Source organism: Mytilus galloprovincialis, chromosome 1, assembly GCF_965363235.1.
Source record: "Mytilus galloprovincialis chromosome 1, xbMytGall1.hap1.1, whole genome shotgun sequence".
Lineage (NCBI taxonomy): Eukaryota > Metazoa > Mollusca > Bivalvia > Mytilida > Mytilidae > Mytilus > Mytilus galloprovincialis.
In genome coordinates this window covers 59,491,614-59,511,497 of record NC_134838.1, presented here as the reverse complement: position 1 = coordinate 59,511,497, position 19,884 = coordinate 59,491,614, and the positions used below count along the sequence as shown (strand labels likewise).

Sequence of the window (19,884 nt, the reverse complement as noted above, 5' to 3'; positions counted from 1 at the left end):
GCATGATTTTTACAAAGACCGTTACTTAATTTGTCAAATTAAAATAATATTTATAAATTTGGTTTTCTTTTCCGTACAATATTCCAATTCTTCATTTTCCAGCCCATGATATTGTAGTCCAGTTATTATTGTAATATTTTTCCAAGTTCTTATTTCAGACATAGCAAAGCATTATTAGATTCTCTACACCAGCCAAGAGCAGACTACCATGACAATCCTGATTTAACTTACCATCTGGGTGTATAACAAGTAATGTTGGTACTCCTGCTATTCCCAGGATCTCTGTTAAGTCAACATTAGGAGCATTGTTGTCTTCAGGTTTCCTCGGAGCACCTATAAATTAAGAAATGTATGAAAATTTATAATGAACTGATTATTATGTGATTTTGTTTTTCAAAAAGTTTGCAAAAATTAATCAGTAAGACCATAAAAAGTATTAAATTCTTTATTTAATTTAGTATTAATCAATTATCACCTTAAAGTGAACAAAATTACTTAAAAAAGATGGAACAAATCAATAAGGTTTATTTACTTAAAAATGGTCTGAATATTGCAATTATTTGCAACTGCCCTAAGTCAGGAATCTGATGTTCAGTGGTTTGTGTCTGTTTATGTGGTTCATAAGTGTTTCTTGTTTATTGTTTTTATATAGATTAGACTGTTGGTTTTCTCGTTTAAATGGTTTTACACTAGTAATTTTTGGGGTCCTTTATAGCTTGCTGTTTGGTGTGAGCCAAGGCTCCGTGTTGAAGGCCGTACTTTGACCTGTAATGGTTTTCCTTTATAAATTGTTACTTAGATGGAGATTTGTCTCATTGGCACTCATACCACATCTTCCTATATCCATACCTGCCAACTTTTGAAAATGGCCATGGGGGTTTTTGTGCGCGGCACCATTTTTGAGGGTAGAATTTTTCGCGGCATTTTTTCGTGTGATGATTTTGCTCCTAAAAGTGTCTGACATACTTCTTTTTTGGGGGGTGATAGTTGAAGATGCTATTATAACCTATCTTTTTTTAAATTGTTTGATTGTTGTATTCTTTTTTGTTGAGATAAACACCAGTAAGATGACTTATGTTTGTCTGATACATTGTCAAGAAATAAAAAAAAAAGTAATAATTTTAATAATTTAATAACAAAAAAAACCAACAATATATGAGGGTCTGGAATGGGGGGGGGGGGGTCTGTTGTTCTGTAAACATTTAATTTTCACCCCTTTTTTCTCTAAGCTTCAAAAAATTAACCTCTTTTTTCTCTAATCTTCAAAAAATTAACCTCTATTTTCTCTAATCTTCCAAAAATTTGACCATGCATTTCTCAAATTTTCATTTTTTTTGCCCGTTATTCCCTTATCTTCATTTTTTAAGGGCATTATATTCTCTAATAATTTAATCCCATCCAAACCCTCATATATTATATAGATCAATATCACAAGAAGTACTAGAATGTTTGGAGACATCATTAAGGCCACCATGGTCAACTTTAAAGTCTCTGTTGCAAACTTTACAAAAGGCATGTGACAATCCTAACGTTGATTTAGACAACCAGCCCCTGTACTTGACATCATTCTCCCATTTCTCTAAGTATTTGCACGAAGCAACACGCTTTTTTTTTCTTAGGCGGTGACAGAACTATTTTGCAAGTGATAACTCGCCCATCATGATTCCAATCTTTATAAATTTAACACCCAAGCTAAAAAAAACAACTCAAAATTTCGATTCTTTGATTGTTTACTATGCCGACATTAATCAACTGGTGAATGCGTGATCACTAAATTTTGATTGGATGAAATTTGTCAGACACGATTTGTCTCCCTTGGGAAAAATTTCAAAAGTTCAAAATCGGGAACAAAAATATTTTTCGTGTAAATTTTACTAAAATCGTGTTTTTTTGGCTATTTTCACGATCACGATCGTGTAATCGGGACAGAGGGTCAAAATCGTGTAGTACAAGCCTAAATCGTGAAAGTTGGCAGGTATGTATATCCATATTCATTTAAATATTTCCATATTATCCTTATCTACAGATGAGGTTAACACATTGGTTTCTTTCCACATTTTATTAAGAAAACTTAACAATTAAGTTTTCCATCATTTGCAACGACTACACTGACACAATTACAACAACAGTGCCACAATGATTTATCTCCCCTATTCCATATATAGATTTCCACACTAACATACATACCTGACATTGTAGTTTTCCATACTTTACTGCTGGCTTCATCTATAGAACTGGCACATTGACTAGTGCAATGCCACACAGATCTATCCTCCCGCCAGCCACTGGATGTTATTCTGTGGATAAGCGACTTCCTGTTGGCAGCAGATGTGGCATTCACACCACAAGACACTGCTATAAAGTTGTACTAAAAAATCGAGATAAAAAAAGATAAATAAACTGAATATAAAACTATTCCATTGATGATATCATACAGGCAATACATGATTTTTAATTCATTGCTGTGTCAATTTTTTTTCCATAATTTTCTTTAAGATTTTAAATTGTGTTTCATTTAAGACACTTTTATCAATACGACTTTGAATTCCTCTGCTTCTGTGTATTATTTTATTTACAGTTGTGATGTTCCATAGGTTCATATGTTGACACATTACTGTTTTAAGGTGGTACCTAACACATTCACTAAAATTAATTTAGCTTGTTTAATTCTAATAAAATTTTGACAAAGTATTTACTTTGACCCTTTAACAAAACTATAAAAATTTCAAAAACTTTGAACAAACCGTTTTGTCAGAAAAATTACACTGGTTATATAGAAGTTTGACAAACACCAATTTTGATCATTGAAAAGCTTAATATTCCCTTTACAACACAACGTAATTAAAACGTTTAGCTGACATTACAGAGTTATCTCCCTGTAGTGTTAGGTACCACCTTAAGTATCCTGTTTCGAGATTTTTTTGTTTTATGCATTTTAATGTATTTACTAAATTATTCCCTTCGATAATGAACCATAAAACCTATATCTGAAGTAACACATACTGAACATTTAAGGATTCTTATGATAAAGAAATGTATATCTACCTGTGATGAATGTTCTTTTGCAAATCTAGCATAGTAATTGATGAAAGTCTGAGAAGCAAGGCACCTGAAATGAAAACAAAATTAACAAGTGAAACTGCGAGCTACTGCTCACTGATGATACCCCCGCCGCAAGTGGATAATATTAATAGTGTAAAAATATGCAAGTGTTCGGTAAACAGGAAGTTGTCGAGTGATGAATCTGAAAACGCATCACACGGTATAGCTGACTTATAAAAATCCTGAAACCAAATTTCAGAAATCCTTGTATTGTAGTTCCTGAGAAAAATGTGACGAAAATTTTTAACTTGGTTATCATGTGTAGAATCATACAAGTGTTCGGTAAACAGGAAGTAGTCGAGTGATGAATCTGAAAACGCATCACACGGTATAGCTGACTTATATAAATCCTGAAACCAAATTTCAGAAATCCTTGTATTGTAGTTCCTGAGAAAAATGTGACGAAAATTTTCAACTTGGCTATCATGTGTAAAATCATACAAGTGTTCGGTAAACAGGAAGTTGTCGAGTGATGAATCTGAAAACGCATCACACGGTATAGCTGACTTATATAAATCCTGAAACCAAATTTCAGAAATCCTTGTATTGTAGTTCCTGAGAAAAATGTGACGAAAATTTTCAACTTGGCTATCATGTGTAAAATCAGACAAGTGTTCGGTAAACAGGAAGTTGTCAAGTGATGAATCTGAAAACGCATCACACGGTGTGGCTGACATATATAAATGTTGATACCAAATTACAGAAAGGGTGGATGTGTAGTTCCTGAGAAAAATGTGACGAAAGTTTCATGGGACGGACTGACTGACGGACTGACTGACGGACGGACGGACGGACTGACAGACAGAGGTAAAACAGTATACCCCCCCTTTTTTAAAGCGGGGGTATAAAAAGTTTTATATACAATTACTGATAGTCAATAGTGTTATCTTCTAAACATTCGTTGTAGGCTAGAGTTGGGACTTTGAACTTTTTTATCCCATCAATACAATCTATGAATTGCTGAACCAGAAGGATTTTTTTATCAAATAGGTTTTTAAATTAGCAGATCTCCTCTCCGCAATTTTTTTTTCTATGAAAAGGTTTGTTGACTGATGTATACAAATTTTCAAATATTTTGATGTTTATCTGTAAATAGGTAATACATGTTCTTATTTTTATACGAAAAGCCAACAATTTGATCACATGCCTCTAAACCCTCAGTTATTACTGTCATACCTGAAGGAGGATAGTAAAACCAACTTACCAAGGTGTCCAGAACAGGACTGCTGTAGCATACTGTTTACTGTGTGTAGATAAGAAAGGTTTGTATTCACCATCAAATATATCTAACAGACTACAAGATGGTGGAGGTACTCGTTTCTTAAGTAATCCCTGATTGGCCAATTTTTTAGCTGCCTGTCGTTCATAAGCCAGTGAATCTGAGAACTTGCAACAGCCTTGGTTAGGCCACTTCATGCCTTCAGCATGGACAGCATGATAACAATAGAAGGCAAATGGTTTGAATTGATCCGACAATAACTCTACAATATTAGAATCTTCACTAGTAGCCTGCGGCTTGTCTGTCATGGATATCATTGACAGTCTGTACACTGGCTGCTCTAGTCCGAGCTGTAAGTACAATAATGTTTTGTTTTAAGTCAGATATGGTTGTTATTTTTTACAAAAGAACTGAAAAAGGTAAAAGAATGAACAAGAATCATGCATGTAATGATAAAATATCTGAGAATGTGTCATGGTAAAATGTTAGAGAATGTTTGCAACAAGTTTTTACATAATACATGAAATGAATTAAATAAGTCTGATCTTCAGAATAGGTTTTGACCCATGTTTATAGTCATTCTCTTAGAAACTTTTAATATGTAATTCAATGATTTAGAAAGTTGCAGTGCATATCACATTTTTTTAAAATTTTCTTTCTCACCTTTTTATTGCCAATTTTTAAGGGGCAGTAATAAAAATCACATCACAAATCATTCAACTTTAACTAACATTTTAATAGTACAAATAAGAAATTTAATAATTTCTTATTCTTCTTATGTAACTAAAAACTGTTTCCAACAAATAGTACAAAACATTTTTGTTTGTTTATATAATATAATTGTAAATTTGTGAAATCAAGTACCTATTGTCAAACATGAACAAAACCTACTGACCTTAATTCTAACAGTTTTAACCCCTTCATGCATGGCACTACCATATTGTTTTCCATCAATCAAAACTTTGTAACCAGCAACAAGCATTTCAGATCTGGTTTGTGGACAAGACCAGCTAACATGTGCTTCCAAATAACCTAAAATGAAAAAATAAACTATATGTATCTGAAAACATGTTCATTTATGATTTAACAAATAAAAGTGTAAATAAGAATGTGTCCTTAGGACAACATGCGCCATCAATTTTCTGAATGTATAGAAATAATGAAAAAATAGAAACACACCTGTGAAATGCTGTAAGGCTAAAAAGCACTCTTCTAGATATTCCTCTACTCTAGACAAAGTATGGGCTCCTTCTATCACATCTCTGTTCTTCTCAGCTCGTATTGGGTTGGATAAGGCACCAATTTCTTTTAATTTGTGACCAACTTTTCTTATCAACCTGATATATAAAGGAATTGCAAATTGAAATAAATATGGAGGTTTATATCTTTTTTTCAATGATTTTTTAACAAAAAAAAATATTTGGGTAAAATATTGAATACAACTAAACATTTTTTGGGGATACTTTCTATTATCTTTAGTCCTTTCTAGTCCATGTCACAAAGATTTTCAAATTTACTTGATGTAATTAAATAAGAAAAGATCTAAGTTTTACATCTTTGCATTATTTTTCTACTAGTGAAAGTCATGAAAATAAATTACTCAGTAAACACACCTGTCTCTGATGTTGACTAGATCACATGTTACTTTCTCAATGGTCCTACGTTCCTCTAACCCTACAACAGTCACCATGATACGTGGAGGGTCAGGTGACAAGGCTGGTTGTAATCTGATTGCCTCAGTACAAACTATTTCACTTGTACCATATAACTATAATATAAAAGTCAAAAATTTAAAAATATCCATTTCAAAAAGAAATATTCTGCATTTTATCAATAAACATCTATTGCTTTCTAAATAAGCAATACATATGATGTGTTTTTGAAAAGATGCCTAAACAGATTAATTTTAAATAACTGTGGATTGGTTTAAGTTGGGATAGTATCAATTTTTCATAGTCAAAGAAATATTTGCTATTTTGAGGGTACCTTATATCATGGTTTCATCATTTGCTTCTTTTTGTATTTAGTTGAGGATTTACATTCATGCTTTCTGGCTTCCCAAAATATGGGCATTTCAATATGAAAAATCCACATTTTCTTTAACGCTAATCTATAAAATCAATCTTTGTAATTTAGTCAACATATATTTTTGAGACATTGATAATATTTCATGCACAGAGCTTACAGGACAATAAAATACAGGGACAGCATTAAACACTTACATGAATTTCTACATAAACGCTATAGCTGCCTTTCTTTAAATGCTTGAATTCTGCTTCACGGCTATCTGGATGTATTGGCCCAATACTTTGGACCATTTTCTCTGTCCCTTCTTCTATGCAACAAGCCTATAAATATAAAGTTATTGTTTACATAAATGTGATTTTTATGCCTATGGCCAACAAGTATGAAAGATCTACCTGAAATATAACAATAATTTACCGGAAATATTAAAAGAAAAATCAAAAGAATAGTCCTTTAAATTTTTTCAGATATGGTAAGTCTTTATTGAAAATTAAACATATAATTGTACTGATATATAAAGATGACAGGAAATAATAGCCTATTTTCACTTTTTACCACAATTTCAATATAATTTAATGTTATTAATCTAAAAGATCACCACACAAGTCAATGTTAAGTCATAAAATAATTAGTTAAATATTAACAAATCAAACTGTCAAAATTTTCAATTACTCACTCTAAAATGTTTAATCTTGACCCCATCAGTAAGATATGGGTCTTCCCATCCAATCTTCATGTTAGAACTACTATGGGTTGGTAGACGTTTCAACATTGGTGGCTTACATCCAGGCCATGTGACTAGTAATGGCTCAGAAACTTTACTATGAAGTTTCTCAAATGAAGTTAAGGCCTGTAATGAATTAAATTGATTGATTGATTGTTGGTTGCTTTACGCCGCATTAGCACAAATAATGAATTAAACAAATGATTTTAAATCCATTGGATTCAATAATAAATGCTGGAATTGTTTCCTTGAAAAAAAAATTATCACAATTATGTGAACACAGATTATCTTTATCTTGTCATCAATACATCATTATTACATGTACTCTAAATAATTGTACAGGTTTCTTTATATTACAATGTTAAAAAATAATTCATTTGTAATGTTGCTCGTTCACAGTCAATTTGGTCAGATAAAATATTTCGAATCAAATCATCATGTCATTAAGATTTTCTGGTATTATCCAAATCTTTTTGGTAAAAACAAAGATTCAACTTTAATTGTTTACGGTACCTGGACTTGAAATGCATATTCTTGGCACCATTTTCCATGTGTGAATGTAAAGCTAAGCTGGTCTGCATTGAGAATAGATTCAACAATCCCATTAACGTACACTTTGTACCCAGTTATCACAGCATCACCATAGGTATTAGGTTTGTCCCATTGTACAGCAATGTAACGGAAATTACAGGCCCTAAAATTTATAACACTTGCAGTTAAAGAAAAGATCACACTAATTCTTTTATACAATGAAAGAGCATTAAAAGAAATAGAACAAAAATGTGTCCCAAGTACACGGATGCCCCATTTGCATTATCGTTTTCTATGTTCAGTGGACCATGAAAATGGGGTAAAAACTCTAATTTGGCATTAAAATTGGAAAGATCATATCAAAAGGAACATATAAAAAAGAAGATGTGGTATGATTGCCAATGAGACAACTATCCATTAAAGACCAAAATGACACAGATATTAACAACTGTAGGTCACTGTATGGCCTTCAACAATGAGCAAAGCCCATACTGCATAGTCAGCTATAAAAGGCCCCGATAAGACAATGTAAAACAATTCAAACGAGAAAACTAACATGTATACTAAGTATCAAGTTGATTGGACTTCAACTTCATCAAAAACTACGTCGACCTAAAACTTTAACCAAAACTTTAACCTGAAGCAGGACGAACGGACGAGCTAACGAACCGACGCACAAAACAGAAAACATAATGCCCATAAATGGGGCATAAAAAGCTACTTGCAATAATTGTTTCATAACAAAATAAAATTTGTTCAACTATTTACCAAAAGTTATTGCTGAGAAACATATCATCTATATTGTAAAGTAGGTAATAGAGATCAAGTTGTTCATGTTTTTTTCCCCTTAAAAGTATAATTTTCATGCATAATTTAAATAATAACCTAAACTTGCTTAAAAACAATATTGGTGAGGGGATTGAAGACTGAATTGCCTACTCCTTTACCATTGACATATAAAATTATTTACCTCACAGTTTGAACTGGACTATCTGCAGGAGCAGATGTCTGTATTGTATATTGTTTTGATCTCTCCTTGATCTGTCCATCATCAACAAGTGCCAGCAGACGGACAAAATGTGTGGTTCCTGGCAGACAGTTGTTGATCACACAACTACTGTCCTGACTAGAAAGTCTAACTTCTCTTTGCTAAAACAAAACAATCAATTCAATATGCTGAATTGTTAAAATATCTTCTCAAAATATACTATCTTAACTTTGAAATTACCTTTTATTGCTAAATTTTTAGATTTTTATCTATTGAAAATATTGAATAATAACATCACATGCAGTTGATAGACTTATTTTTTCACTCATGTAAATAATCAATGAATAATGGATTTCTCTTTGAAGAAAATAAAAGGACCAAGTGAAATGCTCATGATACCAAAACTGTTGATAATTATATGTTTAAGTCAACAGAATTCAGCTATTTTACCTGAACAATAGCAATTGTGTTTAATCAATGGGACAAAAGTTTAAATACCTTGACCAAAAGAAGATGACTCTGTGGAAATAATTCATTGAGTTGCAATACATTGGCAGTAAACTGTTGCCCACAAAATCTACAAAAATTGGTGTCCCACATTCAAAATGAATTCTAAGTATATTAAACTTACTGCTGGTTGAGCCACGCTGCTCCATTGTATCTTGTAACCTGTAATTCCATCAATCTCAAGAAAGTTACTCCAATCAAGATGTATGGAAGAATCTGTAATATTTGTGACTGTGACTGGTATGTCCTGATCATCATCCATTTTCCAGTCATCATTAACCCTAGTCGCGCCTGGGGAGTTAATGTTTGTTGATATAAACAAGGCATTAGATTTTGGTGAGTCACTATATTCTGGGTTGGCACTCAAGGCAATTAGCTGTACTCTATAATTCCTGTGAAAAAAATTGTAAATATATATATAGAAATTCTAACACAGCTTTACAGGGATATTCAAAACAAAACTTTAATTCAAAGCAATATACCATGCAGTTGAAATTACACATTTAAAATAATAGAAAATTAAAGATGCTTCTCGGCTGTGGTTTACCCTGGATTTGTTTATCTTGGTAGATATCAATTTTCATGTATATTTGATTTCATAATTGGTGGTTTTCCATCATATGTATATGTTACAGGCATTTTCTAAATTTAGGCATTTTGTAAAATGAGTTGACAGGCATTTTAAAAATGCCTAAAAAAACCTAGTCATTTTGTAAAATGCCTGAAATTTTTAATGAAAATTTCACAAAATGTCTGATTTGTTTCAGGCAAATTGTGTAAATATGCAATACATGAATTAGATGATAAAAATATATTGTAAAGCTACAAAAAAGTGTTGATTAAAATAAATTTAAGATTATTCTTTAAAAATGTAGCCTGAAGGTAAAGTTTTTATGTTCTACTAGTTTTAGTGTCTATAATTAGAAACTCCATAGAGCAACAACTTTGAGTAAGTACTCACTCTGTAATTCATTAATGATCTTCTTTTCATCATGGCAGAAGGGTATGTTGTTCTTACACCAGAACAAAGATTTACAAACCAATTAATTGAAAACTCTGATTCTAATCAGAAAAGTATTATATGGAACAGAGAAAAATATGAAACTATTTTGAACAAAATTAAGAATGGATTAAAAGGACATTCTTCGGATTATTATCATATGCAAAGGTAGGTGCATTTCTTCTGTTGAGCTATAACTTAAAAAAGTAAAAAAAGTACATGATCACATATGAAAACTTCTAATAACATTAATTATAAATAAGAAGATGTGGTATGATTGCCAATGAGACAACTCTCATTAGAATGCCTCATAGGCCTATTGAATATGAATGAAATATTTGCCACTGGAAATTTAGCATGCACCAATTCATTGACAAAACATCAAAACATTGAGACTTTTTGTTTTTCTTTCTTTTTTTCTGCTACTAAATTATTCTTGTATGCTAATTGTATAAGGCCACTATTGAAAAGTTACAAATTAACAAATTCATATACTTTGAAATTGCTGATTTGATGTGGTACACTGTGGTGATGTAGAAAAATTGATTAAAAAGCAACAGTCATTGACAGATCCTATCCTATATTATGAATATGCAGAGGAAATATACAGCATTATAATGAGAGCACATTTGAATACTGGACATGGTGGAAGAGATAAAATGGAGACCCGCGTAACCTTATGGCTGTTGTTACTGGAAAGGAAGCGCATGGTTATAAACTTGGAATTTAAGATGGAATAGTACGTGGACACCAGGAATCAGTTTGAACTATCTGACAGTAACTTTATTGCTATTCAATGTGTAAATTATGATAATGAAATATCCTTTAGAAAAGCTGTCAGTAAAGTTTCTTTGTGTGATGGTCAAACTTACACAAAATGTGGCTGTAGTGCTAGTGGTAAGACTAGATGTAACACTAAACGTTGTCTTTGCAAAAAGTCAGGACAAATGTGTAACAGTCGCTGTCATCCAAACATTACATGTAGCAACAAATAATTGTCATCTTCAGTGTTAATGTAAATGATTTAATTACAATTATTAAACTTTTACTGTTTAAATTTCTTGCAATATTTTATGATAGAATAAAATTATCTATTTGATATTTCTAGTCGTTAAATTTTGAGTACATTCAATTCAGTTTTAGTCGTTTAGGCATTTTGTAAAATGCCTTACAATTTTTTCAGGCATTTTATAAAATGCCTGAAAAAAATAGTCAATTTGTAAAATGCCTAAACCATCAAGGCATTTTAGAAAATGCCTAAAAATTTCAGTCATTTTACAAAATGCCTAAATTTAGAAAATGCCTGTAACATATACAAGCCAAAGAAAATTAAAATTTCACAACACTTGTAAATTTGAGTTTTACCCTTTATTCAATTGTTATCCTATGAATAATAACGAATGCACCAGGAAGGAAAAAAATATTTAAAGAATCATTGACATATGTATACATAAAATCTCCTTTTTTAGATATATGATTCAAAACTGGAATCCACTGTTATTATTTTTTCTTCCATCATGCATGCTTTATACTTTAACTATTGTGTTAATGATTTTTTGATAGAGTTATGAAATGTGAACATCTCTTATAAGCAATGTAAAGACAATAAATATGCTCACCTATTAGGTTTACATGGTATTACAGCTTTCCTGTGTGAATGGTTCAGTTCATTACCAGCTTTCTTATCATTCAAATAAACCTAAAACAAAAGAAGTTTCAGTAATAATCATGCAGCAAATTGATGAATAACAAGAATGTGTCCCCAGTACACGGATGCCCCACTCGCACTATCATTTTCTATGTTCAGTGGACCATGAAATTGGGGTCAAAAGTCTAATTTGGCAATTAAATTAGAAAGATCTTATCATAAGGAACATGTGTACTAAGTTTGAAGTTGATTGGACTTCAACTTCATCAAAAACTACCTTGACCAAAAAACTTTAACCTGAACGAACGAATGAACGAACGGACGGACGGAAGGACGGATGGACTGATGCACAGACCAGAAAACATAATGCCCCTCTACTATCGTAGGTGGGGCATAAAAATAAAAGAAGAATGTGTCTGAGGACATGAATGCCCCCACTCGAGGTTTGGTACGAAAATGGGACAGTCAAAAAGATGAAATGACAGAAAGACAGAAGGATGGACAAGGGTTCACTTAATGTGATGTAACTTAAAGCTTGGGCATAAAAAAAATACACATCTCTCTCTGAAGGTACAGTAATTATGTCCATGTACTATGGGTTTTGTAAGCATTTAATCCTATTTTATTTTCATCAAGAGCTATACAAACCTTTTTACCTAATGAAAATAAAATTGCTAAACCAGAACTCTAGGATATTTATAAGACAAAGTCAAACGAATTCAGCTGCCTAACCAGAGCCATTTTAACACTTGACAAGGTTAAGTAAAGCTTCTGACAAAATGATCTGACTAAGCGCAAGAAAAAGAAAAAAACAAACTAACAAACAAATACAAAATTTAATCTAACTATATTGAAGTGAATAAAAATCTGAAAAAAAGCAGTGCCTTTCATCATGTTCATATCCAAGTATTATTTCTTAAAAATACTTGCATTGATCAATAGCTACTAAAAATTTATGTCTCTCTTAAAAGGACTTGATAAATTGAAAATCGTAAAAACTATTTTTATTCAATCCAAATTTGCTATGAAACAGAATATCTAATGAAAAAAAAACAATATATCATAATACAATCTTTCTTATAAATAGAAATCAATTATATTATCCCTCATTACAGGTGATAACACTTCATTGATTGGAAAATCATTCTGCTATGATAAGAAATTACTGTCTTGTAAAGCTTAATTATATTGGAAAGCTTTGTTTTATTTTCACCTGAAAAAAGGAGTCAATTATTGGTATTTTCTTATCTTGATTAGAAAATCAATTAGAAAATGTTTTATTAGACTTAATATCATGATGGGATGGTATTTAGTGCTAAGTTCTTTTTCTATCAAATCGTAAACTTTATCTGTGTTAACATTTTCTAGTATTTTATTGCTTTAGAAATTCAATAGGAAAATCATCTATTTTACCCAAGATATTGATGTGATGGTATTAAGTGCTAACTCATTTTCTTACAACAAAAATAATATATGTGTAAACCTTTTTTTGTATTGAGTTTCGTAATACTTTTCAAAAAGAGCATTTGTTTATGAAAAATATCAAGTGGTGAAATGTAATCAGTTGGTTCAACTTATTTCAAACTAATCTTTAATAATCTGTTTCACCTTAGCAATATTGATTTCTAAAAATCCTTCATAAATTTAAGATATGACTGACCCGTTAGACCAATTAGAATCTAGGTTAACACAGGAATGGTTTCTGATATTATCTAAAAAAAAATATTTTTCTCCCTTAACAGACCTAATGAACTCTAGCTATGACCTTACCTGGTAACCTCTAACTCTCACTCCTCCATACAATCTTGGTTCTCCCCACTCTATAACAAACTCTTCTGGACTAACTGATTTAGTGAAGATCTCTGGAGAGTCTGGGGGTCCAGGTATGACTAGCTGTATACTTTGGGGTCCCTGTGGCAGGGTCTCAGTGAAGTAACTTGGTTCCACAGTCATGTAATATACTGATCTAAATGAGACAAAAAGCATGTATCTATAATATTAAGCTTATTCTTGAAGCAGAGTCTTTAAAGATAAATTTCACAGATACTGAGAGTTTTTATCAGGGTTATAAAAAAATTCTGAACCAAAACATCCAAAATAGTAAAAACACACACAGGCTTGATAATTTAATAAATCTTGCACTCTATAAGTTAGTAGATTAATTCATTTTAATCAAAGATTAAACTCAGGTGTCTGAAATGACAGAATATATGACAACTGATCTGCAACATGTTTTCCAATTCAGTTTTACTTTCCATTTTCTGTACTAAATATTATTTTTGTCTCTTTTCTATTCCCAGTATTCAAGAAGAAAGAATTGTAAACTTACTTGTTCTTCGTGACGGGGACCACAGTATGTCTGAAATCTGGACTAACATATTTGGTCTGTATAACTCTATCATCATCATTATACCATACAACATTAAACTGTTTTAGTAGATTTACATCTTCTCCTTGGACGTCCCAATCAAGTTCAATGTCACCAAACGTTCTGTTGTCACGATCCTCAGTGTGTGTATAACGACAACTCAAAGTGTTTATATTTCCTGAAAAGTAAAATTTTGTTTTATAGATATTGGTCTTACTCAATGTTTATTCAATATTACAAAAAAATACCTAAAGTTGCTTCAGTTCCCATAATCCAATAACCATTTTGTACTTACATAAGAAACACTATTGGTGCCACATTTGGAGCAAGATCTTCTACACTTCTAGAGCATTTGCTTCAAGATCACACCTTTATTTTGGTGGGGTTCGTGTTTCTCAGTCTTAGGTTTTCTATGTTGTGTTTTGTATACTGGTTTGTTTGTTTGTTTTTTGACATGACATTGTCAGTTGTTTTCGACTAATGAGTTTTAATATCCCTTTACTATCTTTCACCTCTTTTTTTCCAAAGTGGTGGTTGTCACAGAAAAATACAGTTCTCTGTCTTTTCCAAAACAGTGATTGTGACAAAAAAATATGGTTCTATCGTATTCGTCTATTCAGCATTATGTTAGATAATGAGGACGTTACATTTCACTTTGGTTGTGCCAAATATATAAATAAGAAGCAACCTATCTTAAAAAAAAAACCCATTTCTGTGAGAAAACTATTTCAAGGAGTGCTCATGACCATCTTGAATTTTGAATGAAGATTAAATTCTGCAAATTAATTATTTTTTTCATAGGTTTCTAAACTTTTTTCCCTAAAGGTAATGCTTTTAAAGTGAATTAATCAACAAGAAAGTATATCTGATGCAGGGTAGCCACATTTATAATCATTACATTGTTTATTTTCTTTGGTTACATCTTCTGACATCAGACTGGGACTTCTCTTGAACTGAATTTTAATGTGCGTATTGTTATGCGTTTACTTTTTTACATTAGCTAGAGGTATAGGGGGAGGGTTGAGATCTCACAAACATGTTTAACCCGGCCGCATTTTTGCGCCTGTCCCAAGTCAGGAGCCTCTGGCCTTTGCTAGTCTTGTATTATTTTAATTTTAGTTTCTTGTGTACAATTTGGAAATTGGTATGGCGTTCATTATCACTGAACTAGTATATATTTGTTTAGGGGCCAGCTGAAGGATGCCTACGGGTGCGGGAATTTCTCGCTACATTGAAGACCTGTTGGTGACCTTCTGCTGTTGTTTTTTTCTATGGTCGGGTTGTTGTCTCTTTAGCACATTCCCCATTTCCATTCTCAATTTTATGTGACTCACAACAAACATGAACACTTACCCTCCTGAGTTCTTGGTAATACGACCTCTAATGTTTCTGAAGGTGAAGCATCCAAATTATCTTCATCATCAAGGATGGTAGAGTAATCAATATTCTGAGGATTTACTGTCCTGTATACTCCTTTATACTGAAAATCAAATAAATGTTGTTATAATAAAATTCAGAATGTTGAAATAAAAAATGCTATTTGTACTATCAAAATATTAAATTGATTTGCGATTAACATTATACACTGAATTTGATTATTTTCTATCACCTCTAAAAATTCACTTTGAGACTAAGTAGATATTGCCTTATTCAAACATTAAACACTTCTTTAAAGTTATGAAGCTGTTTATATATAACAAGAATGTGTCCATAGTACACGGATGCCCCACTCACATGATCATTTTCTATGTTCAGTAGACCGTGAAATTGGGGTAAAAACTCTAATTTGGCAATTAAATTAGAAAAATCATATCATAGGGAACATGTGTATTAAGTTTGAAGTTGATTGGACTTCAACTTCATCAAAAACTACCTTGACCAAAAACTTTAACCTGAACGAACGGACGGAAGGACGGACGGACGGACGGACAGACCAGAAAACATAATGCCCCTCTACTATCGTAGGTGGGGCATAAAAATAAGAAAATGTGGTATGATTATCAATGAGACAACTGTCCACAAGAGACCTAATGACACAGAAATTATCAACTAAACTGTAGGTCAATGAACGACTTCAACAACAAACAAGAGGCTGTCACAACGACAGCAAACCGGATTTATTAATATTTATTTGTGTCCTGGCAATATCACAAGAACCATTACTGATGAATGGTGAAAGTGAAAATCGTCAATATCAAATTTGACCTCCATTTTGTCATCAGTATCAACATCTTAAAATTTATAAGCTTAGATTGAATGGTTCATGAGTAAATGCAACAATGTGAATGGAAACGCCATTTCACAATCTTTCAAGAACCATAACTCCTGAACGGTAAAAGTCAAAATCGTCATTATTGAACTTGACCTCTAATTTGCCATCAGTAACAACATATAAAAATTTCAAAAGCTTTGGTTGAATGGTTCATGAGAAAATGCACGGACACGACTGGAAACACCATTTTTCAATCTTTCAAGAACCATAACTCCTGAACGGTAAAAGTCAAAATCGTCATTATTGAACTTGACCTCTATTTTGTCATCAGTAACAACATATTAAAATTTGGGAAGCTTTGGTAAAACAGTTCATGCGTAAATGCACGAACACGACTGGAAACACCATTTTTCAATCTTTCAAGAACCATAACTCCTGAACGGTAAAAGTCAAATCGTCATTATTAAACTTGACCTCCATTTTGTCATCAGTAACAACATATTAAAATTTGGGAAGCTTAGGTAGAACAGTTCATGCGTAAATGCACGGACACGACTGGAAACTCCATTTTTCAATCTTTCAAGAACCATAACTCAAGAACGGTAAAAGTCAAAATCGCCATTATTGGACTTGATCTCCATTTTGTCATCAGTAACAACATATTAAAATTTGGAAAGCTTAGGTAGAACAGTTCATGCGTAAATGCAGGGACACGACTGGAAACTCCATTTTTCAATCTTTCAAGAACCATAACTCCTGAACGGTAAAAGTCAAAATCGCCATTATTGAACTTGACCTTCATTTAGTTGTCAGTAACAACATATTAAAATTTTAAAAGCTTTGGTTGAACGGTTCATGAGTTAATGCACGGACAACATTGGATTCCCGCCCGCCCGCCCGACCGACCGACCGCCCGCCCGACCGCCCGCCCGCCGTACATCCCCAAATCAATAACCGACATTTTTGTCACAAAAATCCGGTTAATAAAACTCATTTATGTCTTTTTTTTTATTATTTCCTTCGTTTCCGCAAAAAAGACTTATCCCTTGTTATATATTTCACAGTAATAATTTTACAGAAAAAGTACGGTACTGAAACTTTTGTTTCAAATCCTTACTATCTTCATTAGTCGGGTCATATACATGATATACATGTAATCTTAGAATTATGAACAGATAGTAAAAGTAAATTCTGATCATTAAAGAATCAATCAACATCTTATTCTTATTGTGAATTCATAGTATCGGTACAGGTGAACCAAAAATTCAAATGTTCAACAAATAAACATTTATTTAGCTTTGTATGCAGTGATTAGCAAAACCACAATATCTAATATCCATGAAAACACAAGTTTTCCTCAATCCACTAAAAATTGATACCCAAGAAAATAATGAATAAACATATGCTACAGATATTCACTAAATATTGGTGATTCACAGATACAATTCATACTCATGGATTAAAACATGCTACGAAAATCTTTTAGTGTAAGTGTTCTAGACTATGTATCAAAAAATAAATTAATTTAAACACAAACCTTTCTTTTTCTCTCTTTCTTGCCTTCCTCGGTACAAGTTAAAGCTACAAGATTAATTAAGTATTTCTTTCCAGGTTTACATTTAGTCAGTGCACAACTTTGTGAATTAGGTCCAAGACAACTATATGTCTTTCCATTAATTTCCAATTTGTATCCTTCTAAGTATCTGCGTAGATATTTCACTTTTCCATTTTCGTCTTTTCCTGTTACTGTCACCAATAAAGGCTTCTCCCAGTATAACTGTGCTGTAGTTTGAGTATAACCAGTAATGTAGAGTCTTGGTGGTTCTGTGGGAGCACGTGCCCTGGCAAACATGGGTTTTGACATAACATGTGCTGTTCGTCTGTTTGCCTCAATGCCACCATCATTCCTATCTTTTTCCAGAGCTGTTTTGACACTGACCACAGCCTCGATCACTATTTTATACTGAATTCCTGGCACTAAATCTTCAATCACAACAGAATCATCTGAAGGGAGAAGATTCTTATGGCAAGCAACGTGGAAATCATCATCAACATGTTTAGTGGCTTTGACATCCCACCATCGTACAATCTGACCAGTCAATTTATTAGATCCATACACAATAGGTGGTGTCCATGTCAACTTCATATTATTTGTCGATGCTTTGGAAACCCTGATGTTTGCTGGTGGCTCAGTACCAGCTGTTTTACTGATAATACTAGAATTTGGCAGCCATTTTGAATCTTCTGAATTAATCATCATGTCCTTTGGCAATGCTCTAAGTTTTTTAAGTTTGTGTTTTTCTGGCAAACGATCAAAATATTCATCAGTTATGGCAGTAACACGAAGAAGATAGTCAGTCTTTTCCCGAAGATATTCAATGTTTGCTTCATTGGAATCTGGTAGAACGTCAACACTGACATGATGTGGTTCACTGGTATTTAGTGAAACTGCATCAACTCTGATTCCTGAAAACAAAACAAATTTATAACATTCATGCTGCATGTTGACTACTCAAGACAACTGGAACTTCATTAATTGCCATTACAAACCTGAAAATTGTATTGAAAACTCATAAAGTGACTTAACTTTGATTTACCAAGTTTTGCTTTATATACTTTATATACAACTTAAGATTTCATTAGGTGAACAAATTTCAACAGCTTTCGATAGAATAAAAATACAATTGATCATGCGCAAAAAACTTGATAGTATGAATAATTTCTGATGTAAAAATAGCCTGCTACATATACTAACCTATAACCTCCACACCATGTTCTCTCGGTTGATCCCATGCTAACTTTATACCAGAGCATGATGTGGCCATTGTACCTAGGTTCGATGGAGGGTCAGGTGGCCGTGCTGTTTTTATTGTCAGTGGTTCTGCTTTGGAGGCAATAATGAAGGAATTCATTGTTGAATGTTTTCCTTTATTCTCCTCTGTAAAAGATAAATCATAAAATGTTTTTTTTTTTTAAGTTATTGGAAGTAAAACAATGCATCAAATTTCTTCAACAATAGATTGTTCAGATGAATTAAAAATAATAGTAACATGAAAGATTTGATTAGAAGTAATTCCTCGTTTATACATATGCAAAAAATTCCTGATTCCTGATTACTGCTGTCAGTGTAAAAGTGTTATTTTGACTGAAGATACTCTTTGTTGATTTTATTGATTAGCCTTTGTCATAGTTTCATAACAATCTATGAAAGTTATCAAATACATTATGTCAAACAAATCTATTGCAGACTGTCTGAAAATATAAACTACAAAGTACTAAGTCAATCTTTCAGTAAAATACTAAAAAAAAAAATTGAGGAAAAAAAACATCATATATTTTCTTTATAAGCCTTGTATTTTTGATGATTTTATTTTTATTAGCTTTAAACATTATTTCTTAGTCATAATACTAACACTGATGATGGAATCTAGTATCGCTATGCCTGAATTTTGCAGCATAAATGCTACAAGCTCAACAAAAAATAATGAATCCTATGAAATGCGTCCTTAAAATTATTCTTGAGATTTACTTTGGTTTTTTTTCAAACAGAAAGCATATTA

At 32.2% G+C, this 19,884-nt stretch overlaps 1 protein-coding gene across 1 annotated transcript in view; it reads right to left on the bottom strand.

Annotated features, from left to right (window-relative positions):
• LOC143080052 (uncharacterized) overlaps positions 1–19,884 on the bottom strand; it is a 95,492-nt gene that overhangs the window by 10,779 nt on the left and 64,829 nt on the right. The window contains exons 51-68 of the mRNA XM_076255713.1: positions 19,080–19,262; positions 17,862–18,790; positions 15,466–15,592; positions 14,074–14,290; positions 13,515–13,710; positions 11,716–11,795; positions 9,221–9,488; positions 8,572–8,750; positions 7,584–7,764; positions 7,023–7,196; positions 6,544–6,669; positions 5,935–6,089; positions 5,501–5,658; positions 5,217–5,353; positions 4,307–4,671; positions 3,046–3,109; positions 2,188–2,368; positions 232–333 (exon numbers count right to left, since the gene is read on the bottom strand). Coding sequence (XP_076111828.1) covers positions 232–333; positions 2,188–2,368; positions 3,046–3,109; positions 4,307–4,671; positions 5,217–5,353; positions 5,501–5,658; positions 5,935–6,089; positions 6,544–6,669; positions 7,023–7,196; positions 7,584–7,764; positions 8,572–8,750; positions 9,221–9,488; positions 11,716–11,795; positions 13,515–13,710; positions 14,074–14,290; positions 15,466–15,592; positions 17,862–18,790; positions 19,080–19,262 — 3,822 coding nt within the window. The remainder of the gene's footprint in view (positions 1–231; positions 334–2,187; positions 2,369–3,045; positions 3,110–4,306; positions 4,672–5,216; positions 5,354–5,500; positions 5,659–5,934; positions 6,090–6,543; positions 6,670–7,022; positions 7,197–7,583; positions 7,765–8,571; positions 8,751–9,220; positions 9,489–11,715; positions 11,796–13,514; positions 13,711–14,073; positions 14,291–15,465; positions 15,593–17,861; positions 18,791–19,079; positions 19,263–19,884) is intronic.